Consider the following 23,853-nt stretch of genomic DNA (forward strand, 5'->3'; position numbering starts at 1 on the left):
CAGCCTGCCTTGCTCTGCAGGCCTTGCCCAAGGAATAGCCCCGCTGGGGGAGGGGGATGCTCCTCTTTGCCCACGCGTGGAGGGGGTCAGGGCTCAGCCGTGCCCGCATTTGCCCCACTCGTGGCAGCGACCCCGCGACCCGCAGCCCGCCCGCGGCCACCGCCGCGCCCGCCAGGCGGCGCCGCAGTGCTCCGCCGCGCCTCGCCCCGCCCCTTCGTCTGCCTCGCCCCGCCCCTTCGCCTGCCTCGCCCCGCCCCTCGTCTGCCTCGCCCCGCCCCGCCCCGCCCCACCGCACCTCGCCCCGCCCCGCGCCTTCACCGCTCTCCGTGCGCAGGCGCGGGCGCCGCCGTCAGCTGAGCCGGCTGTCACGTGACGGCGCGGCCGAGGGAGCGGGCCCGGCGGGGGCCGAGCGGCGCGGCGTGGGGTGGTCGGCGGCGAGGTGCGGGGCCGGGGGGAGGGCTGTCGGTCCGTGGGGGTGCTGTGGGGGTGCGGGAGGGGGCTGTCAGCCGGTTGTCAGCGTGCGGGGGTGCTCAGGGATGCAGGGAGGCGCCGGCAGCCCGCAGGGTGCGCGGGGTGGCCGGTAGCCCCCGTGGGTGCGCGGGGTCCCGGGGGTGCTGGCAGCCCGCGTGGGTGTTCAGGGGTGCAGGAGCGAGCTGGCAGCCTGGGTGGATGCTGAAGGGAGCTTGGGTGCAGTGACAGGACTCAGGGGTCCGGGGAGTCGCTGGTGGCCATTGTACGTGGCTGGGTGTGTAGGGGGGTGCTCAAAGCGTGGGGGGTGCTGGCAGCTTGCGTGGGTCCGAGGAGGTCCCTGGGGATGCTGGCATCAGGTATGGGTGCTCAGGGGTGCAGAAGCATGCTGGCAGCCCGCATGGGTGCTCAGGGGAGCTTGGGGGTGCTGGTAGCCCATATACGTGGCCATGTGTATGTGTGTGGATATTTGGAGCCTGAGTGGGTGCTGGCAGCTTGCAGGGGTGCCCAGAGGTCCCTGGGGGTCCTGGCAGCCTGCAGCGGTGCCTCAGGTGAGTGTACGGGTCTGCCTAGACCCTGCATGAGTACCCAGGGGTACGTGCTGGTAGTGCCCTGCAGGGGTGCTGCCAGTCCGTGGGGTTGCCCTCGGAGTGTCTAGGGGTGCCATGCAGCGTGTGGGGGCACAGCCCCCTGCAGCGTGCACCAAGGTGTGAGGTGCTGGTAAGGGTGCGGGGTGCTGTGTGGCATTGCGGGGAGGGCAAGCTGGAGGGCGCAGGGAGCCCCACGCTCTGCGGGGTGCGGCCGTGCTCCTGTGTGGGGGAGCTGTGGGGACTGGTGGGGGGTTTGTGCCAAGCAGCCTCCCTGTGGGGAGAAGCCGGGCTGGGGGGACCAGGCCGTGCTGCAAAGTGCTGGAAAGGTGAGTCTGGGGGTGAATCTGGGGCTGCGGGAGCACTGGGTAACACAGGAATGAGAGGACCGATGCTGTGGGGACACAGCTGGTATGGCCATCGTGTCTGGGAGGTGTCGTGCTGGTGTGGGCATGGCAGCCCGGGGAGGGGGCTTGGCTTCAGCCTCCCTGTAGGCAGGGGAGAGGGGCAAGGTGGGAGGGGGATCTGGCAGCGCCAGCTCTTCCTTGCGTCACACCGAGATGGGTTATGAGCAGCGCTTTGGAAATAAAGGATTCAACACGCTTGATGGGAAGCGACAGTGAGTTTTGCTGTGCAGCTTACTTTTCTGGAAGATTTCACATTGCCTGTTCTGCACGCAGCTCCTGCTCAGCTGGGGAGAGCTGTCAGGGTCAGCAGCAAGTTGCATCTTGCTTCTGGCGTGGGGTTGTCACTCTAAGGGACAAATAGCTGTTACACCCCTCCCTACCCCCCCCCCCCCCCCCAGCTTTCCTAGGCACTTTGCTTACCATGATGAAATTACTTGTATGCGTAGGGAGGGGAAAAAAAAAGTGCATGAAAGTGGCCAAGGAATTGGGTTTAAAGTGGAAACCGAATGTGGCTGTTCCTGTCTTTGCTCTTTGTAATGACGAGGAAATGATGTACTGGGGTTTTGGTTCAGTTTGAAATATTAATTGTGTGGATGAGACAAGTTTTGCAGCTTCTTTGTGTTGACAGCAGGGGAGCCAAGTGCTTGCTCCCTGCTGCTATGCAACCTTTAATCCAGGCACAAAGAAGGCAAGTCATGATGAACACATTTCCCTGGCTCTTCAAAGCAAAAAGTAGCTGGTCCTGCTTGGGGGGAAAAAAAAAAAAATTGCAGGGAGCGATCAGGCGGACTGATGTAACCGTGTTGTGCTTTATCTGGAGGATGTCACTGTTGGGTACTTCAGATAACGTGCAGGCCATCTTTGGGGAGGGTTATCCATGCCTGACCCAACCCTGCCACCCCCTCTGCCTGCTGTCCTTGCCCACTACCAGCCTTTGGTGCTATGCAAAGCCTCCCAAGTCTCTCCCCTGCCCCTCGGGTCTGTCACTGATGACAAATAGCTTCTAATGCTTTCCTTGTGTAAACTAATGCTGCCGCTTTTCCTGGTCCCTGCCTCGCTGGATCGCCTTGCCTGTGGCGGAGCCAGTTCAGGACATAGTTACGTGGCCTGGCTGCGAGGGAGGAGGCTGTGCAAGAGTGATGCGTGTGCTGCCTTCAGCTCTGGAGTGCCTGCCTGCGAGCCGGGCTCACCGCTGCTCTGGAGGCTGGTATTGCACGGGACCAACTGGCCCTGCTTTCTGCTGCTGGTGTTGCCTGGTGCTGCAGGAAATAAAGCAGCGTTGTTGCGGCCTGAGTAACTGCTCCCGAACAGCCTGGATCTGGAGCAAGCATCCAGAGTCAAGGAAAGTCGCTTCCTCCCTGCTTCCCTTCTGGTTGCAAGGCTGGACCCCCCCAGCGATTGCAGCTCTTGGCTTGTTTTTGCATGTAGCAGCCAGGTTTGCAGAGAGTGGTGCTGGGGCTCTGGGGATGGAGCAGAGCAGCCTGGGCTGAGCTTTTCCTGCACAGCCAAACGTTTAGATCTGTGCCGGGGCCGCGTCCTGTGGGTGCTCGCGTGACCCGTCAGGCGCCCGAGGAGCACTCTGGCAGGAAACGAGCCCGTTTGTGGTAGCGATATTTCTCTGCTGCATCTGCTCGGCCCTGGTCTGTCTCCCCACCAGTGCCTGGGGAGGACCGGGACTGCTGGGGTGGTGGTGATGCCTGGGGCATGACACCCCAGAGGAGCCATGGTTCAGGGACTGAGTCACCAGGCTGTGTGGCAGGAGCCTGGTAGATAATTTCCCTCCCTCTGATGCTCTTTCCCGATGGGTACTCGGGGTGCTGGGTGTGGCTGAGGGGCTGGAGGAAGCAAAGGCTTTTTTTGGGAGGGGAGCAGCAGGCTGTGCAGAAGCAGCAGGAGCTTTTCAGGGCACATGTGGGAATTAAACAAGCTGACTGCTTTCCAGCGGAAGGCAGGAGGCTTGTGTCCCTGGTGAGGGCTTGTGCTGGTGCTCCTGGCTTGCAGGACCCTGCTGGGGTTTTCGCTGGAGCAAGGGCTCCAGGTTGCGCAGGTGCCTCATCCTGGGAAGCCCCTTAGTTCCCCAGGCACCTCCGTGGCTGTGAAAACTTTGGGGCGGGTGGTTTCCTGTCATTGTGGGCTGTGCTCCCACCTGATGCACCATAATCAATTTTTTAAAAATTCTTTTTAATAAAAAGTCTTCAATTAAAAAAAAAAAAAAGAGAAGTTAGAAAACTTACCCTTCCCTGGCATGAGCAAGCTGTTCCCTTGCAGCAAACTGTTGTGGGTTAAAAGCGGTTGCTCTTTCCTGGCCATCCGCTTGACAGCCCGAGTGCCAGGGCTGAGACACACTGCCAGCATGTCCCTCCCTGCCCCGCTGCCTGTGGCTGTGGTGCCACGCTCGCCACCCTTAGAGCAGGGGTACGCAGATCCCTTGCCTGACGTGAAGTGGGTTGCATCCAGGCTCTGCCTTGCAGGATCCCGAGCCTGTCCTGCCTGGGTGTGCCCGAAACAGGGGCACGAGCCTGCGGGAAGAGCCAGTGGGAATGTGCCATGCACCTTTGACCTTAGGACATGCCAGCCCAGTGATTGCTTGGGCGGGAGCACATTGCTGTATAAAAGCCCTTGAAGGAGACCTTGCTCCGGCAGTACGAGCTGGTCTCTCTGCGCGATGGCTGACCCCAAGGAGCCTGGGAAGGGGGATGTCGAGCTGGGCACCACTAATGCAGCTCCCTCCACAGGGACCATGTCCACCCGGCGCCTCCGCAGTGAGGACTACAACGACTACAGCTCCACGGACGTCACGCCAGAGGGAAGCCCGCCCGGTGGCATGAACGGCTTCGCCCACCCTGAGTCCTACCAGCGCTTCGGGGAGACCAACGGGACAACGTGAGTGATGCTTCCCTCCCTCCCGGGCTGGCCCAGCACCTGGGGAGGGTGGAGGAGGTAACGGTGGCTCTCTGCTGCCTGCTGGCTTTGCTAGAGGATGGTGGAGCTGTGGTTTTATGGGGAGTCTCTCCTGGGGATGGCAAAGGCAGAGCTGTGGTCCTGCCTGTTTGGGATGCTGGCACCAAGTGAGCAGCTGCCCCAGTTGCGCTCTGCTCTCTGGTGAAGCTGGGCTCACCAGCAGTGGGCAGCGTTTGATGCTTTTCCCAATATTCCCCTGCTCCAGCTTGGTTCTGTGGGGAGCTGTGGTGAGCAAACAGCATGTCCACCTTCAGAGGATACATGGACATGTTGCAGCCATGCCCCAGGGGCTTCCTCATGCCTTATTCACCCAGGTGGCCAGAGGATGCTGAGGGAGACCCATCCCTTCAACTCAGAGACTTTCTTGTTGTGCAGCCCCTTGGTGCTGAGCTGCGCTCATGCTGGGTTTTGCCTTGAAGCCGGTTTTGCAAATGCCCACCCAAAATCTGTTTGTTGAGTCTTTGCTTCCTGTCCTTCCTCAGTCCCACTGGGCTGAGCTAGCGTCAGGGGACAGGATCCAGACCTCCATGTGCGTTTCCCGCAGCAGCTCAGAGCTGCTGGACCCTGAGCAGTATGAACCGAGGGCTGAGACAGTGTGTGGTCTGGATGCAGGCATCTGCTGATGGTCATCTCTGCCTCTTCTCTCCCTCAGGTGGTACCAGACCCTGATCCACCTCCTAAAGGGGAATATTGGCACAGGGCTGCTGGGGCTGCCTCTGGCTGTGAAGAACGCCGGCATCCTGGTAAGGCAGCTCTCAGCCCTGCTGTGTGGGAGCTCGTGGGGCAGAGTGACCTCAGGGCGTTGGGCCGCTTGCGTGGCCAGTCTTAGGGCTTGACTCCCTGCTGAGATGCCTCTTGGTGCTTGTCGGCTTGTGAGCTTTTGCACCCGGGGCTCTGTGGTTTGCTTCATTTGCTGCTGAGACTGTTCTTGCCAATCCTGCGTTGTGCTGGCTAATCTCTGTGAGTTCAGTGCGTGAGTCAGGGCTGCGGTTTCCTCTGCTGGGGTCAGGCAGGGCACTGGGTCCATGCCCCCGCACCCAGCTGGGTGTCACCTCCCTGGCCCCTGTGGCATCAGCCCCTTTCTCCCAAAATGCTTGGTGCTGCGCTTGGGTGGCATCTCCTGGCCCTGGTCATGGCAGGTTCAGCACAGCCTCCACCTTGGTTTGTCCCAGTCGGTCTGTGCTGAGCATGCTGTGTGCCTCCTGAGGGTCCTACGAGCACAGCACGCATGTAATGAGCCCCGACAGTCAGCGGTTAAGGCTGGTGATGGGAGATGGTGGCATGCTTCCCTCTGTGGGGTTTCACGTAGGCTGGCCCAGTCTTGCAGCTCTGGCCGTGTTGAGATCAGTGGATGTGATGCAGCTTTGCTGCCTGAGGGCTGAGGTCATGCTTGGAGGTCAAACAGCAGCCTCCGGCCACTGTCACATCTCCCCCCAGCTTCTGTCCCAAAGCTCAGCTCCTCTGTGTCTGCATCATGCTCGAGCAACTACCACCTGTGTGAGAGGTGGGACCACCTCGCTGCTCTGCTCCAGGTTTCCTTGCCCAGCAACGCAGCATTCCCATTGTTCAGATTGAAAAATAAAAATAATTAAAAAGACAACTTCCTTTGTCCAGACCGTGACCTCTTTGTCACCTGTGTAGTAGGGATGTGCAAGATAGTTTGAAAAACAATCCTGGAAGCACTTTGTTAAACCCAAACTGCCCCAACTTGCTGCTTTTGCATCATTCCTGCCAAGCTCGTGGCTCTCTGTGGGGTTACTTGGTCCTGAGGGGCTGGTTCCTGGGAGCAGCACCTGAGCTCCGGTTCAGCCTCAAGCCGTGTTTCGGCTCATGGAGCCCGTGGGGTTTTGTCTGGAAGTAAAACCCATCGTGCAGGTCTGCCTTTGGCCATCAGAGTGCAGCCTTCCCCCTCTCTTCCCCTGCAGCTGGGTCCTCTGAGCCTGGTGGTGATGGGAGTCGTGGCTGTGCACTGCATGGGCATCCTGGTGAAATGTGCCCATCACTTCTGCTACAGGTAAGGAGCAACTCCCCTTCTTGGCACTGATGCTCCTACGGCTCTTCCTTCTTTCACAAGAAGCCCTGTGGTTTTGCTGAAGTGTCCTAGCAGCAAGTTGCCTGTGTTGAAGCCTCAAAGTCAGGAACTGCTTCTGGGCTATTTCACAGGAACTGTTTTCACATTAATGTCATCATTTGCTTTGGGAACCAGCAGACAGGGCTGATGTGACATCCCTTCTCTCTTTCTTCTCTGCACAGGTTCCAGAAACAGTTTGTGGACTACGGGGGTGCCGTGATGTATGGGCTGGAGTCAACTCCCAGCGCCTGGCTGCGGACACATGCTGTCTGGGGAAGGTACCTGTTCCCCTGCTCCAGGCAGGGGACTAGTCTTTAAGCCCAGCATGTGCTGCAGCTGGGACAGAAGAGCTGGCTGGTCTCCGAGCTGTGTCGGCAGATGAGCACAAGTGACGTAAAATGTTATTTGGCTCACCTACCTTGAGTGCTTAGTGTCCCCCAGGGGGTAACACTGAGGTCTTTGACCCAGTCCTGTCCCCAACCAGATATGGCTTATACTAAAGGAGGGGGGGAAGTAAGTCTCTGCAGCATAACAAAGGGGTAAATAACATGTATTGCAGTGCTGGCCCATCTTGTTAGGCACTGAGCATATCTAATGGCTGCTCTCAGGGATGCTACCAGCCCTGTGGATGTCACACAGATCATTGCACATCAGATGCTCAAACATCCACCCATTCCTGTGACCAGGGAGCCCGAGGTCTGTGAGGTTAGATGGAGATACAGTCCTCTCTCCCGATCATTGAGGAGAAGCGAGCTGGGCATGCTCTGACCTGCACACCTCAAGCCCTGGGGAGAGCAGCATCACTGCAGTGTTTGAGTGCAGCCCCAAGCAACCGAAGTGGGCTCTTATTTCTGTATGGCCTGGCTAACAAATGGTCTTTTTTTTTTCTTTTCTAGGCGTGTAGTGGGACTTTTCTTGATCATCACTCAGTTGGGTTTCTGCTGCGTCTACTTTGTCTTCCTGGCTGACAATCTGAAACAGGTTAGAGTTAGTCCTTCCTTTGTGAGCAAGGGGAAGGCAAGAGGGGGTGTGGAGGTGCCTGCGTTGTTCTTAGCTCCTGTGTCATGGCCCTGTTCTCCACCAAAGGTCTGGTTTCTGTAGCTGATGCTGCTCAGGAAGGTACTGCTCCTCTGCCTGGGTATTTTGGAGGATTGGTTTTCCCGTTCAAACAGGGCAGGTTTTTCTGAGAGTCCCTGTGACTTTGCTCCACGTGCAGAAGCACTGGAGCCATCCGTGTCGCCCAGGGGAAGTGGGGGCTGTTCCTAGTGAGGGAAGGCAGGAGTGAGGTGACAGCAGAGGGACTGTGCCTTTGATGTCCTGCCCACCTCAGTTAATTAGTTTATTGATACTCTCTGTTGATGGCAACATATGGGTACCAGGACCTGCCATGAACCTCTCTTCTCCCTTTCTTGGACCTGTTTGCATTCCTGTTTCTTTCCTCATCCTGTGGCTCTGGAGTTTAATTACATCTTTAGGGAAAGAGTTTCCTTCTGCCAGGTGTCAGGAGGAAATAAACAGAAACCCTGAACGGCTTGGCTGGCTCCTGTGCTGTAAGAAACTGGGAATAATGAGTCCCTGTTCCCAGCCTCCACCAGCTCGGTGCCTCGCAGGCACCAGTCAGCATCGTTCCCCCATGTGCTCCTGCTCTGCTCTTGCAGCAGTGGTCCGGTCACTACCACCGCAGCCGTGCCCTTCATCAGCTCTTCCCTGATACCCATCAGCTTCAGAGGTGGTTCCTGGGGCAGTGAGGGGGGGTGGCAGAGGGTGGATGGGTTCTGCCCTTGCTCCGGGAGCAGCAGCCGAGGAGATTCCCTTTGTGCTGCCCTGTGGGATGGCCGGGAGGAGTAAATGGGTGAACATCGGTGCTCTGACGCCAACAGCCCTGAGAGCAGGAGCGAGCAGGGCGAGCGTGCGGGGCTGGGCTGCTGCTGGCCCCCTGCTCCCCACGAATGGCCACTTGCTGCTTTTTCACGGTGGGCTTCTTTCTGCTTGGCCCCTTGCAGCGGAGATTGAAGGCTGGCTCAAGCCATAAGGGAAATTTGCAAAAACCTGCAAATCCAGCCCATTTTAGGCCACAGCTGGGAAACCCCTTGGCTTCAGTTTTGGAATTTTTTGAGTGGGGAGTTTCTTGCTTGTTTCTTCTTGTTTCTATTTGTGGGGAATAGTGTGTTAGATGGGGAGCAATGGTGCAAGTGGTACCTTGGGCTAGGTGCTGCTGTGCTGGGCAGAGGTCTGGTTTGGAAAACAGCTTTGGAGCAAACCGTGGAGAGGCAGGGTGGGCCAGGGCTTGAGCAGCGCTGCCCTGTGGGTGCGTGGCTCTGTGCTGCCCTCTCCCATGGAGGATGCTGATTTGCACAGAAGCTCTTTGGCCTCTCCTCTGGGGCAGCCCTTTGCTGCAGTGGCCAGATGGCACCTGGTTCCTGAACCAGCTTGGTCGTGGTTGTATTGGTGATCCACAGCATGCCCGTGCTCCTTGGGAGGGAGGGCTCAGCCACCCGGTTCCTGGGGCAGAACTGTCTCTAGAGGCGAGCACATGACCTAGAGTGCCTTTGGAATGAAAGACCCCAAGGAAAGGATGATTTTCCATGAAGAAAGTGAAGCTGGGGGCCAGCAGGAGCTTCCAGATGTCCTTGCATGGGAACAGGGCATTGGGTGACTGAAGGGGTGTGTGACGTTGAGTGTAACATGGTGCAGCAAGAGGAAAAACATTTTTGAGGAAACAGCACTTAACGCCTCTTTCTTCTCAACTGACCGCGTGGGCAGCGCAAACCAACCTCTGCCCTTGGTGCGCTTGTCTGCTGGGTTCGTGTGCTCAGCAAGCCTGGGCTTGGGCAGGTTTTGCTCTCTCGGCTCAGATGCCGTAGCTAGTCCCACCTCTGCTCCTAGCAAGGTAACAAGGATTTGCTTTGAAACTACCTGAAAACCCATGTTGCTTTGAGTTTAATCGACTAGCTGTGTTTGAAAGTGAGCTGATGGGGTAGTTTCCGATCCATCTGGGATGGGCTGCCAAGATCCATGGCTCTCAGTCCTGCGTGATGCAGTTCATCAAGCCTTCCTGTGCTTCCCCAGGTCATATCTGCAGCAAACGGGACCACCAATGACTGCAACTCGAACAGGACAGTGGCCATGACCCCCACCATGGACTCCCGGCTATACATGCTTTCCCTCCTGCCTTTCGTGGTGCTGCTCACGTTCATCCAGAATCTCAAGGTCCTGTCCATCTTCTCCATGCTGGCCAACGTGGCCATGCTTGGCAGCCTCGTCGTGATCTACCAGTACATCGTCAGGGTATGCATGTATGGCTCCCCTCTGTCATTTCTGTGATGTCTCGTGTTTTGGCAGGTGGAGGGAGCTTGACAGTGGGGTGTTTGCATGCGGTGGGGTGCTGCTCGCTCCTGTGGGCACGGCGGTTACCCTCTGCTCCGCAGGGCTTTCCCTGTGGCGTGGGGCTGCGACAGGGAGCGATGGGAGCAGGCCAGGTCCTCCCTATCGTCCCCGCATCTGAACTCTGCGTGGGCTTTTTTCCAGGACATTCCTGATCCCAGTGACCTGCCTCTAGCAGCAGCCTGGAAGACCTACCCTCTGTTTTTTGGCACCGCGATCTTTGCTTTCGAAGGCATCGGGGTGGTAAGTCTCGGCGTGTGGCAGCGGGGCTGCCTGCACAGGAGGCTCAGCCTGTGCTCGGGCTTGCCGCAGCACCTGCTCTGCGTTGCAGCTGTATTTGCAGATGAACTTCTCTGACAGTAGCTCAAGTTCTGGATGATGCTGTTAGCTTTAGCCTCCAGGCTATCTCCTGGGTCAAACCCTGTTGCTTCCATCTGAGGCTGGAGGAGCACATGCTCCAAACCTCAGGAGGTTGGTTGCTCCTTTGAAGGAGGCTGTATCTGGCAGTAGACTGGGCTCTGCTGGGAATCGCACTGGCAGCTGCCTTTGGCTCTGCTGGTTGACTGGTGGATGAGGAATCATCCGGAGTCTTGTTACCTGGCTGGATCCTGAAGCTGCCTAAGTGGGAGGCCAAAAAGCGCGACACAAAAAAATGTGATCCATTCCTTCCCACCCTGCTGTGGAGGCACCGAGATCTCCCTTCAGCAGCTGCGTGGCCCCAGTCTGCTGTGGGGCTGGATTTGCATGTGGCTCTCATACAAGATGCTGTAAATAGACCGGCTGTGTCTGTGAAAGAAGCTGGGTGGGTGGGTGGAGAGCTTAATGGCTCCATAAGATGTTGTGGGTTGTTTCCAGGAGCTCCCTTCAAAGGAGGAAAAAATGTTTTCATCTCTTAATATAAGTTGGCTGTGTAAACAAAGGGCTGGAGAGGGCCAAATCCATTACAGGAGGGGTGTTTACTGAATGCTGTGCCCAGGGCAGAGGGCTCTTGCTGGCAGTGAGGCACAAATAGTCTCTTCCTCACATGACTTGGAGGTGGACTAGCAAATAAAAGCTTTTCTGGTCCTGCCTCCCCACCAGCTCTGCCACTGTGTCTCTTCTTGAAATCCCCACCACCCAAGGACTGCTATAAAAATGTTTGCTGAAGTCCTGTATTTGAAAACAAGCGTTAGTAGTGTAGAGGTGAGGGACTTGCCTCTGTCCTTCCTTTTTTTTATTGTCCTGCCTGGTTGAAACCTATCAGGACAAACTTGATAGGAGAGGAGAAAGTGTCTTGGTCTTTCTGGGGTCTGCTGGGGAAAGTAAGACAATGTAACATGATGGGCCTGTCCCAGCGGGCATGGCTGCGCTGTTTTGGGGTGCAGAGTATAATGCAACCAAGGTATGGGGCCGATGGCATCGCCCCAAGATGCCAGGCACCAATGGGCACAGCTCCTGCCAGGGGGAGGGAGCAGATCCCTTCATTAAGACAAGGGCATGAGTGACCCTGCTGGAGACTTGCCATGCCGAGCATGAAGGTCTCAAATGGGAGCACAGTAATCAGATTTCCAGTACAGCAGCTTTTTCAGCTGGGTTCTCCAGGCTCCACGTATGACCATCCTCTCCCCTGGCATGGGGGGCTGTGCTTGGCTGTGGGCTGCCCCTCCTGCTTTCCAGGGCTGAGGGGTATAGAGGAACGGGGGCAACCCGCTGCTCAGTCGTCATCCTCCTCCTCCTCTCCCAGGTGCTGCCTCTGGAAAACAAGATGAAGAACCCCCGGCAGTTCCCAGTCATCCTGTACGTGGGGATGACCATTGTCACCATCTTGTACATCAGCCTGAGCGTCCTGGGGTACCTGCGCTTCAGGGCGGACATTCAGGCCAGCATAACGCTCAACCTGCCCAACTGCTGGTGAGTCCCCGGAGGGAGTGGAGGGGCTGGGGGGTGAGGAAGGAGGGTCCCAGCCAGGGAGGTGGGAGAGGGGGCAGCAGGGGACGTTGTTCCTTAGGAGAACTAATCTGGGTGAGCTTGGGGAAGGATCAACTGTGCCATAGCCAAACCATCCAAAGGAGCTTGACAAGGGTTGTCTGATGTATGGCGTGGAGAGAGGCTTGTTGCTGTGGTGTCTGAGCTTGGTCTTGGCTCTATGGCTCAGGCTGCTTCCTCAGGGTCCCTGGTGGTCTCTGCTTGGGTAGGTGCAGCTCCTGCCTTTTTCCTGGAGCCTTGTGGCATCTTTTTGGGTGCTAAGCAGCGTGCTGGCTGGCAGATGTTGAACACAGTCCCCATGCGGCCGTATCAGAAGGTCGTTGAACAGTGTAAAAACTGCTCCTCTTCCCCAAATGAAGCACATGGAAAACTAAGCCAAAGCTGGGAGCTCCCAGAGCGGGTGAGATCTGATGTTTGCACCCGTGGGCTGCGTTCCTTGTTTGCAGTCCTGGAGCTCAAACTCCCACTCCTGGGCTCTGCGTTGTGCCTGGATGCGGCTTGTCTCGAGCCAACGCTTTGCCTGCGAGCGCTGGTGCCATGAGGATACTCCTTCCTTCCCATGGGGGGTGAGCTCTGCAGGTCCCCAAACCTGTCTGTCCTCCTCTGGGATCTGGCGAGGCCTCTCGAGATGCTCCAGTCGCTGGCTGGAGCCCTGTGGAAATACACGTGGCCTGACCCTGTACCTGCTTACTGGGAGGAGTTATTTCTCCTCTTGCTGGGGCTGGTGGCTGTTGCAGCAGCTGGTCGGGCTGCCTGCTGGTCTATCCCTGGGCACGAGTGGTTGCGCAGTGTCACAGCTCCATATTCATCCCAGAGGAGAAACGCAAACAGTTTCTCTTGCCTTTGGGACAAGAAGAGTGGAGCGTGCAAATTATCAAGAACAAATGCCTTTTCCAGCTTGCTCCGCTTGAGATTATTTGAGAAAGTCCTGAAAAAACCCATCTCTGTTGCTTCTTATGACACGCTGCTTTGGGGTGTCTGTGTGGCAGGACATGGTGCTGACAGGTGAGGAGGAGCTGGAGAGAAGCTCTTCTGTACGCGCTGCAGAGGTATCACTTGCACGGCAGCACCTCCTGTGCCTTGGTGTGGAGCTGGGGCTGAGGGTTGGCTTTGATGCCACGAGGCTTCTTGGAAAACCATCCTGCAGCAACACAGTTTCTCCGGGTTTGCTTAGGAGCACTCTGAAGTTCAACAGTTTCTCTTTGAGGTCTCTTCTGGCTTGAAATCCTGCGAGAGACCAGAGTGAGATTTGGAACTGGGGGTGCCTGTCCCCCTCCCCAGCCTGTCCTCTCTGCTGTTAGCAACTGCCCAACACTGTGCAGCATGACTTGGTGCCTCTTCCCCACTGTTGAAGTGGATTTGGGCAGAAATCAAATCTTGAGTCACTGGTGGGCTTCTGCATGCTGACCTTGTAAAGTTGCACAGCTGGGGCTCTGGAGAAAGCAAAGATTTAAAAAAAAAGTAGAGCCTGTTTTTGCTTTAGTTATTGCTATGTGGGTTTCTTTCAGTTTGAGTGCATGGACTTTCATTCATGCTGGGTCTGTGTAGTGACTGAACTGCTGGATGTTGGTGTGGCAGAAGGTCCTGCTCCTGCCAAGAGCCCTGCCTTGTCCCCTGCAGAGGCTGGGAGCTCTGCCAGGTCCCTGCTCTCAGCGAGGAGGGATGGGACTGGTGGAAAAACCGCCTGTGTTGTAGGGAGATCTGAATCCCACCGTGCCAGGCACAGTAGGCATGAATCCCATCCGCTCAGCAAGTTAAAGTGAGGTGTGGAGGGGATGAAATGATGCTGCTTCTCCTGAAGGTGGAAAGCAGGTCAGATCCAGGTCTTGGGCTCTGCAGGGCACCAGGTCGCACCACAGCCTGCAACGATTTCTGCTGACCTGTAATGTGGCCAAGGGGCTTCTGCAGGAAATCTCAGCTTTGTTTGCTCTAAAGGATGATGTTCCCTTAGAAGAGGGTAATGGGATTTCTGTGACTTGCTAGGCTACAGAAAGATCCTATTTCAAATGCATGTTTCTAGGAGCATCCACGCTTTCTGTCAAAAGTACTTTTCTGAAAAAAACTGTAGGGTTTTTCAGGTAGTGAGAAGAGAATAGCCCTTTGGAAGCAGCACGTGGGGAAGCCTGGGCACGTGGCAGGGCTCCTGCAGGCTGCCTGCAGGGAAGGCGTGCTGTGGTCCTTGTGACTCAGCAAGCAAAACACTTAGGTGTTTGTGCATGTTGCTTCCTGGCAGAACATTAAATGGAGGCTGTAAATATTGGACTTGGAAATGGGTTATCTAAAGTAAGGGCTAGGGTACTTGGGCTAAGGCCTTGACCGCTGTATTCCCATGCAGTAAACTGTAGGTGATGGGTGAAGACTTGCTCTTGAAATGAGTGTTTTGCACATCCTGCTTTGCCTGTGGGTTTTCTCCCCAGCAGTAAAAGGTGTTGGGCTGCAGAAGCTGGTTATAATGGCTGTGGGTGAGAAGTCATGGGTTTGCCTGCAGCGTGGGAGACAAGGTGAGCATTGTGGCAGAGATGCTGCATTCTTCCTTGGCTGTAGCCATTGCCCGGAGGTCTCTAGAACAGATTCGATGAACATGTCGGGAATTGTTGAGTTACAGGATGACTAAGGACTTTTCCAGCTTCATTTCTCTATAACCGCAGCTTCCTCAAATGAGGAGTGTGTCGGTTCCCAGTGCCCAGGTCTAACCACGGCCTCCGAAATACCGCACTGCTATGCAGAAATCCTTCCTCGCATCTTCGGAAGGGTTGCTTCACCCCACCATCTGAAGAGTGAAGAAATGCTGTAGTGAGGGGGAAGATGTTTGGTTGCGTATGGCCAGTTGGAGGTAGGTAATGACAGAGCTTACGGTCAAAGGAGGGTATGCCATTTTTTGCAGCTTATTGGGATGGCCTGGTGTGGCTCTCTGGGTTAAGCAGGCAATTGCTGTGGTTGGCAGAGCAGTGCCTCTTCAGGGCCTTGTGTGGACCTGTGTTTTCTGTGGGTCAAGGCTAGTGCTTGAGCTTTTCCTCTTCTTGATATTTAAAATGCCCTTTGAGCTTGTTGTCCTGGTTCCTGACCTGTACAGCATTGGTACCCAACCTTATTCTGTACCTTTTTTAATAATACCTCTTAATCGTGGATTGCCCTGGAGCACTTTATGGCTTTACAGCATCACTTAACTGAAAATACAATGATAAGATATGCAGGCCATGGGGTAGATGGCTCAAGGCTACTGTGCACTCAAGTCATGTGTGGCTGAGTGGGCGCACTCTGGACTCTGTGATAACTTTGTCCTTAGTTTGTCCATGGAATCACAAGACAATTTAGGTTGGAGAGGGCATTGCGAGATCACCCGGTCCACTCATGTGCTCAAAGCAAGGCCAACTTAAAGTTTGAGTATCAATAAGGAGGAAGGTTGCCCACCTCTCCAGGCCCTTGTTCTGGTGCTCAACTACCCTTTTGGGATGCAGCTCTGTCCCATTGCCCCTGGTTCTTCTGCTGTGCAACTCTGAGAAGAGCCTGTCTCTGTCCTCTCCATGCCCTCCTATTCGGTAGCTGAAGACAGTAATAACATTCCCCTTAACCTTCTCTTCATGCTGAATGAGCCCAGGTCTCGCAGCCTCTCCTTGCACATCATGTGCTTGAGCCCCAGCTATCTTAGTAGCCTCCACTCAACTTGCTCTGGTAGGTCAATGTGTGTCCTGTCCTGGGAGTCTCAAGACTGGACACAGCATTCAAGATGCAGCTTCACAAGCCCCAAAGGAGAGTAATCCCTACCCTTAACCTGCTGGCTATGCTTTTGCTAACACAGCCAGGTATGGGATTGACCTTAATCACCGCAAGGTCCTGCTGCTGGCTTATGTTCAGTTTGCTGCCCACCAAGACTTCCAGGTCCTGTTCTCCAGGCCGGATGGGAAGCCGGGCCCCAGCCCTTCCCATGTGCGGGATTTTGTGTTTACACTTGAACTTTGCCCGTGCCACCATGTTGTTTAGGTTCTGCTCCAAGGTGTGTCAGCCATTCCCTCCAAATTGGTCTTGTTGGGAACTTGCTGAGAGCGTGCTCTGGGTCGCCGAGAGCTCATCCAGGTCACCAGTGAGGATATTTCCATGACTGCCCCTTGGCAAATCCCTGCTGGCTGTTCATCCTGTCCAATATGTGCCTGGAAATGGATGCCAGGAGGACTTAGCCCATACTTTTCTGGGGATCGAGGTGAGGCTGATTAGCCTGTAGCTTCCCTCATCCTTCTTGAAAGTGGATATGTTCTTCTTCCCAGGCAGCAGGACTTCTCCCTGATCACCCTGCTCTTTTAAAGATGATAAAAGTGGCTTCAGGCTGATGTTGGCCACAACCTCGAATACATCTGATCTGGTCCCATGGACTTGCATAACATCCTATTCACTTAGGTGATCCATAACTCCATCCCCCATGATTGCGGGAAATGTTTGACTCCACCAAACTCTGCCACTAGTGTTCAAAGTTGTTTTGCATGTGAATACTTGGACTTCTCTGGTTTGAGACTGTTGTTGTAGCAGCTGGATGCTGAGAGCCAGCATACAGAGGGGCGCTGGCTTGGACCCAAAGAAGGTAAAGGCATGTTAAGAAGGCAGGAGGAGCCAGATATCTTCCTCAGCTTGGATCCACTTCATATTTACCCAAGTGGTATGGCCAGGACCCGTGTTTCCTACTTGGTCAGCATGTCTTGAGTTGGGGAACGGGTAGGACCATATGTGATGTGACTAGATATCGCTCCTCTTTTGGAGAGGCTTTTTCTGCTGCTGGGGAGCTGAGGGCAGAGATGGTGCTGGGATGTGGCTTTTGACAGGTGCTCTCCTGTAGCCACACTTGCCTCCTGCTGCATTGCTGTAGGATTTAGGACGTAGTGAGATCTGACTCAGGGTAAGCCTAAGGTGCTGTTTGCAGCCTGTCTGCACTCTGCCTTCCTTTTGCTTAGCCCAAACTGCTCTTTTAACCGTCTTCCTCCCAAACATGTATTATGCAGCATTCCAAAAATAGCTACTCTTTTTTGTTTTATGGAGGAGGCTGAGTTGCAGGTGGCGATGGTGACGTTTGCATCACATTTGCTTTGTAAGCCCAGACTTATCCCGGCGGTACTGTCCTCTTCCCCCTCCTCAGAAGCCAAGCAGTAATCGAAATCTGTGAAATATTCATGGCTGCAGCTGATAAGCCTATTTTAAGATATTCTTCATCTCCTGTTTCAAGATGGAGAATAAAATCTAGCTGGTTACAAGTAGGAGAAAAGGAGGTTTTTTTTCTTCCTTCAGCTCAGAAATTTTGTTAGTGAAGGTCAAGGTGAGGAACCTCTGGGGATGGGTGATGGATGCAACTTCATTTTGGGTCACTGGTCAAAAGTCAGGATTGCAGGCTCTTGGCAGTACCAGTGCTAGTGGGTATTTGGGTGTTGTCTGTGGGGGACAGTCATGAAGAAGGCCGCCCTGTGTCACTGCAGACCTTGCAGAGTCCAGCCTGGTCAAGTGGAGAGGGTGGTACGGAGCCTACATATTTCTTGTTTTTGGTTTTTTTGGGGGTGTGTGGTTTTTTTGTTTTGTTTTTTTTTCAAATAGCTCTCAATATCTGTGCCCATGAGTTTTCCCAAGGGGAAGCAGCACTTGAGAGGCTGCTGGCCCAACTCCTGGCCCAATGATTCCTTACACAAAGCCAGGACTAAAGCCTCTGATTAGGTGTGGGGGCATGTGTTGCTGCGGCTTGGAGGTTGTGCTGTCTCCTTGCTATCTCTTGCGCAAGAAAGGTCTCTGTGGATTGAATGCATTACCCCTAATTTTCCAGGAGAGCGTTCAGGAGGGCAGACCGTTGGCATACAAAAGTCCTTCTTGGCAGAGTGTTCCCCTTCTACTTTCTGCCACTGATGCCGTGGGGCTGGAGCAAGAGCGTGTCTCACCGGGTCTCCTCCTTCTTGTTTGCAGGCTGTACCAAGCCGTCAAGCTGCTCTTCTCCTTCGGGATTTTCTTCACGTACGCCGTGCAGTTCTATGTGCCCGCTGAGATCGTCATCCCTCCCCTCGTCGCCCGGGTGTCGGAGCGCTGGGGCTGGCTGGTCAACCTGCTCCTCAGGGTGGCCCTGGTCAGCGTGACCTGTGAGTAGAAAGCGGCTTGTCTGAGTTCTCCTGTGAGGACGTGGCACCTCCTTCCCGCTGTGGGCTGGTGGTGCTGAGAGCCTTTGCCCCTCGCCCTGCTGCCCCTCACCTTGCTGCTAAAGCCTTCACAGCAGGGAGTCTCCTGGCCCTTGCTAATGCAAGCCAGAGGGCTAAAGTGGCCTCTGAGGAGCAGCAGCAGTGGTCCTCTGCCCCCTCCATATGGGACCGGTCTTTTCAGTTGAGGAATAGTAAACTTCCCACATCACTTTGAGGTGGCAGATCCCCGTGGAGCCTCGGGCCTTTTGGGGGACATCGGGTCCCACCAAGCTTTGTGTGAAACACTCCCAGCACCTGGTCTGGTGCCAGGGCAGCCTGGACTGGAGGCTGTTTTCTGTAGGCAGCGTGCAGCCGGGCTCCTCGTGCCTGCGTGACGGGGGCATGGTTGCAAAGGGGTCACTGACCGTGAGGGAGTGGGTGTCCTCATACGCACACGTTCATTGCAGCATGTAGCACAGCAGAAGACAACTGACAATGGTACATGACCCATAACCAAAGCCCCAGCGTGCCTGTGGCAGTCTGCTGGGGTGTGGAGCGTGTGCCACAGGGCAGGTCTGGCTGGATCAGCCTCAAATGGTCCCTTTCCCTTGAAGGTGTTTAGTGCCTGCAGTGAGGCTGTGGTGGAGCAGGCTGCTGGGCTCGAGCCTGGGGGAACTTTGGGAAAGATGTGGAGCAAATCAGGTGCAGGAGTATCTGATTTTTGGTTGGCTTTGATTCCTGAAGGCTAAATCCTTGCTGTTATCAGCACAGCTGAGATGCTTGACTGAGCTCCCAGGCATCATCTGCTGAAAAAGAGCTTTTCTCCATGGCTTGATGCTGCTGATGCATCAGAGTTGAGCATCAGGGACCTGGCCCCACATCCTACCTGGCTTTGGTTTGGGTTTGAGAGGAGCGTGGTGCTAACCCAAGGGTGGTGGAGCTGGCTGAGAGCAGGGTGCTGCTGGCTTCTGGGCTCTTGATAATGATGGGCCAGAAGCGCTGCATTAACAGAGGTGGACAAAGCCTCATCTCCTCTGTGCTGAGTTCCTGAAGCACTTTCTGCCTCGATGCCTGCAGCTGGAGGGATGGTGCAGGGATGAAATCCTGCTGTGCTGGACCACGTGCTCTGGCCACCCTGGTGCTGTGGTCGAGCTCGGAGCCTGCCTGTGGGATGGGAGCCTCTCCCGGAGGGCGTTGGGGTGTGCCTGTCCAGGGAAGCAAAGGCTTGGAGTGGTGGGATGGCTTTAGGCACCGGCAGTGGCTGTACCCTCCTGTTTGGGGGTAGGGAGGCAGCAGAGGTGTTGGTGGAAGGATGCTGGTTCCTTTGTACCTCCTCCCCTTACCCTTCCATGTAAGAGATCACTGTGGCTGTTGGTGAGGATAAAAGTAATTAGGGGAGTTGCATGAATATTCATCGGATGATTGCGTGGCTGCAGAACAAGCCCGCATCATGGCTTTGGCTTCCAAAGAGAGGATGCAATTTGGTGTATGGGTGTCTTTTAAGCTTAGACTTCAAAACCAGCACACTTAAAAACCCTTTGAATTAATACCTGTGGAAAGCACGACCGTTGCCCCTGGAGGCTGAGGACTGCAGCTGGTGCTTCAGTTCTGCTTGGTTTAGAGGGGAGTTAATAATTTTGTTTACTTGGAGTCCAAAGAGCAGTGTGGGGTGGGCTGAGGATGCTGTTGGCGGTCGGCTGCTCGGCTTTCACCACAGGGTGCCGGAGCGGGGATGCTGCTTGCAGCAGAGACATGGCAGAGCGCACCTTTGGCTCTGTGCAGGGCTGAGCACTGGGATAAACTTCCTCCAGGTCAGCTCAGCAGGGACGTTTGCTGTTGTTCCCCATGGTGGAGGGATGGTTCGTCTCTAGGCTTATCCAGATGACTACAGGGCTGGAGTGGTGGCGATGTGCAGGAGCATCTCCTGTTTGTGTCTTTGCCTGCTGTCAGTCTCCCAAGCCTTCCATCTCCTGCAGTGCCGTGGGTGATCTTTGGCTCAGGGATGCTCCAACAGCCTCTCTTGCCTGTAGCCGATTGCCAGGGAGTGAACAAATCCCTCCAGTAAGGAGCCCTGAGACATCCCTTCTCCACCGAGGCTGTAGCTGCCACGATTCTAGGTGTCTCCTATTTCTAAGCAGAGCTTTCAAGGCAATAAACCAATTTATTTCTCTTGGTCACTTATTAAGTGCTGAAGTCTGCTTTGCTTGCCAGAGGGTGCTCTTCTGTTGTGCAAAGCTCTGGTTGCCTTTTCCTCAGGCTTTGTTTGACCAAAAAGCAGCAGCGATGCTCTTGAGTGCCAAGGTTGCCGTGGATGGGGAGCTTGCTTGGTGCATGAGTGTGCAGAGGGGCACCGCTCCGGGTTGCAAAACGGGATCTTGATAATCCTTTATTTTAGATCCACTCCCCAAATACCAACACTATGGTGCTCTGAGAGGAGCCTGGAGGCGGTGGTGGCTGTGGGCTGGTTGGAAGGAGAAAGCACCATCCCTCTGTCCTCCCCTGGCCCTGAGCAGGAGGAGGGGGAGCAGGAATATGCCAGAGTTTGCACCGCTAACCGTGAGCTGTCAGAAGTCTCCCAGGGGGATTTTCCTTGGCTGTAGTTTTTACCTAACAAACGTTCTCCCCTGGGCTGTGCCGTAGGTGCTCGGCTGCTGGAGCAGCTCTAAACACATGCAAACCACACGAATTTATTCGGGGTGGGGGGAGGTGGCTTTTTCCTCCTGTCTCCTGCTTTTATGGGGTTTCTGAGGCTTTACAGCTCCCCAGGTGTGGGGAGCAGGAATGCTGGCTCTCACGAGGGGGCCGGGGATGCCGGCAGCCGCTCTTCTGCCAGCGGCATCTGTTTGCCGGGGCACCCATCCCGCTCAGCCCTGGAGCTCGCTGTGGTGGTGCCCAGGGCAACAAAAAGGGTTTGGTCTGCATGCTGCGCTTTGTTAACTCAATGCAACGGCTTAATTGCTTGTTGGAGAGGAGTTGCTGGAAAAATATGCAGCCACGTCTTCAAAGCTCTTGCGTCAGGGAAAAGGGCAGAGGTTTGATTCAAGCAGATGGCATCCCTGCGGTGGGTTTTTGCTTGTTTTGACTCGGGGGAGGAGGGTCTCCGCTGTCTGGGAGCTGGCAGCGCTAACATCGTGTCTGCTCCTTTTCCAGGCGTGCTGGCCATCCTCATCCCACGCCTGGACATCGTCATCTCGCTGGTGGGCTCCGTCAGCAGCAGCGCTCTGGCTCTCATCTTCCCTCCGCTGCTGGAGATCGCCACCTACTACGCAGAAGGCATGCACCCCCTCGTCATCGCCAAGGACGTCGCCATCAGCCTCTTCGGCTTCGTGGGCTTCGTGGTGGGGACGTACGAGGCGCTGGTGGAGCTGGCAGCGCCCGCTGCCGCCGTTGTGAACACCACCAGTACCATGGTGCAGTAACGGTCCCTCTGCCCTGCCGGCCCCTCCGGATGCCGTGCTGGGGGTGCACGGGCACCGGGCGCTGCTGATCTCCTGGGAACGGTCTCCCCTCTCGGGAAACGTGGTGGGTTTGGTCTGTGAGAGGACGGGGCTGCCCACCGTCGCGGCTGCCCATCTGCAGCAGGGTCCCGTGCTGGGCTCCGGCTGGGGAGGTGGGATCTGGGCTGGGGCAGTGCCTTCCCTGGGGGCTTTTTGGGCAGGTGATACAGCAAAACAGCCCCCTCAGTACCTGTGTAAATAGTCACTTTGAGAGGTGAGGAATCCTGTGGATGTAGATTATTTTATTTTATTTTATTTTTTTTAAATCCCAACCTTTCTGTATTTCCCCCGTCCCTTCAGTCAGGACGGGGAACAGGGACTGCTCTTTTTTGTGCCAGTTGTTTGTTTTTTTTTTTTTTCCCCAGCACTTTATTTTTACAGCAACAGAAAAACCTCAGCTCAGGTCGGAGAGCATGGAGCTGCCTCCTCACCTCAGCCTTGTGGGGAGAGCGGGCAGAGCCCAAGGTGCGGAGCACCCTGGGGCCCCCCAGCTTTCCCACAGTGGGATCCCCAGACGTGGGCGTTGGGTCCTGCTGTGCTCCAGCTCTGTTTCCAGCCGCCTCGGGGGCTGAGCAGTGCCTGGAGCTGGGCACCGGGCACGGCACCTCCCTGGCTTGGGAGGATTTGCTGATCCCTGGCCCATGCTTTCAGTAGTGACACTTCTTTTTCCCCATCTAGCACGCATACCTAACGTGTCGCTTTCAGAAGCGTTAGAGAACTGAGGTGTGCACAGAGCCAAATGGTCTCTGCCCTAACAAGGGTCCGATCCGGTTGCCTTTGGCTGGCAGCCCTCTCTCTGTGTGGGACGCGGTGTCCCTGGGGGTCACCGCATGCTGCCCGCACGCCGCAAAAATACATCACCTTGTTTACAGTGCCCGAGCTGGCCCCGGCACGCTCCATCTGCATCTGCAGGCCGATACTGAATGTCAAATCACATACAAAAACCCCATAATGTGGTGGTTTTTTGTTTTGGGTTTTTTTTTTTTACCCTTTCTTTCCTGGTCCCACTCCCTCTGCATCCTCTGCCTCCACCTCAGCTCCTGTCCCCAGGTAGGATGCAGCTCTCTGGCACTTCTCCCTGTGCTCCTATTGCTTCTTGGGTTGTGGCTGGTGCATGCCTGGGAGGGACTGTCCCCGCTATGCTGCTGCTTTCGTTCTTCTTGGTGAGCCCAGCTTCCTCCCTAAAGAGTTTCCTTGCCTTTCTGCCTAAAGAGTTTCCTTGCCTTTCTGCTGGATTTCTTTTTTTTTTTCTTTTTTTTTTTTAAGACAAGAGAGCAAATACATCCTCCATGGGATGTCTTTTCCTAGTGGTGCGAAAAGCTTTTGGCTGATCCATTCCTCTGCAACCCTGTGTCTGGGCCAAACTCCTCCCTGCTAATGCAGCATCTCCCAAATGCCGGCAGCGCGGTGGCTTCCTTCGGAGAGCCTTTATCCCCGCATCCCATACAGCCGTGTCTCCCTGGGTGTGGACAAAGGCTGCTGGCTGTGGTGGGAAAGGAGTGCAAATATAGCACTGGCGGGCTGCATTCCCATCTTTGATGGAGGGTGAGTGAGGCTTGGGGTTATTTTTGGTGTTTGACCTGCTTCTGGGAGGAGAAGGCTGTGCAGAACGGCGTCCCTGCAGCCTGCCTCCTCTATGTGTGGTGTTTCAGTGTCTTGCACTGTGTCCCCTTTGCTAGCTCTGCTTTGGGTGCCCCGTGCTGGTATGTGGACCCACAGCCAGGTGCAGGGTAGGTCTGTGCCATGTCGCTGCTCCTTTCCAGTCCCTCACCTGCTTGCTGTGTCTCTTGGTGCTCACCTCATCTCCTCCAAGTCTGTGCTGGTGAAGGTTTTGGCACGCTTTGGCATCACTTGGTCATGAGCAGACCAAAGCTTTAAGTCATACCTTCCATCTGGAGGACACCATGGGGATAGAGAGCAAACACCCAGGTCTGGCGGGGGCGGGGGGGGCTCTAGGGCATGCCGCGGATGGGAAAAGTGCAATATTCACATCCATTGCTCTGTACCAACCCTGACGTGGCCCTTGGGGCTTGGGTTTGAGTGCAGAAATGTCACCCTTGGCAGAGGAGGGCATGCTGTGAGGAGCAGGGGATGTCTGATGCTTGCCCTCAGCTCTGTCAGTACCCTGTGAGAAGGCTGGCTGTGTTTTGGGGGACAGCTGTGTGCCAGGGCATGTCCCCAGCCTGGCACTGGGTGTCAGTGGGTTTGCTGACAGGGCTCCTAACATCCAAACGCATTTTGCAGTCAGCGGTGAAGACCTCATTTCCAAGGAGACTGGGATATCACAGCAGCATTAAATGTTTTTTGCAGTTCTTCACCTTTATCAGGGTGAGCAGGGGATGTTTGGAGATGGGGGCTCTGCCGAGCCAGGATGAC

The 23,853-nt window shown here is 55.5% G+C and overlaps 1 protein-coding gene across 2 annotated transcripts; it reads left to right on the plus strand.

Moving 5' to 3' along the window:
• Positions 1-347: 347 nt before the first annotated feature.
• LOC128134311 (proton-coupled amino acid transporter 1-like) lies at positions 348-22,678 on the plus strand. 2 transcript variants are annotated; one of them, XM_052771913.1, is made up of 11 exons: positions 348-439; positions 4,198-4,345; positions 5,076-5,166; positions 6,349-6,437; positions 6,677-6,772; positions 7,391-7,475; positions 9,564-9,782; positions 10,023-10,121; positions 11,602-11,768; positions 17,775-17,944; positions 21,131-22,678. In XM_052771913.1, exons 2-11 carry the CDS (start codon positions 4,203-4,205, stop codon positions 21,397-21,399), a joined length of 1,428 nt encoding a protein of 475 aa, XP_052627873.1. In that variant the 5' UTR covers positions 348-439; positions 4,198-4,202; the 3' UTR covers positions 21,400-22,678. The 2 variants fall into 2 exon arrangements, with proteins under 2 accessions (XP_052627873.1, XP_052627874.1); XM_052771914.1 differs by lacking the exon at positions 348-439 and adding an exon at positions 521-1,384.
• Positions 22,679-23,853: the final 1,175 nt, after the last annotated feature.

Source organism: Harpia harpyja, chromosome 20 (genome assembly GCF_026419915.1).
Source record: "Harpia harpyja isolate bHarHar1 chromosome 20, bHarHar1 primary haplotype, whole genome shotgun sequence".
NCBI lineage: Eukaryota > Metazoa > Chordata > Aves > Accipitriformes > Accipitridae > Harpia > Harpia harpyja.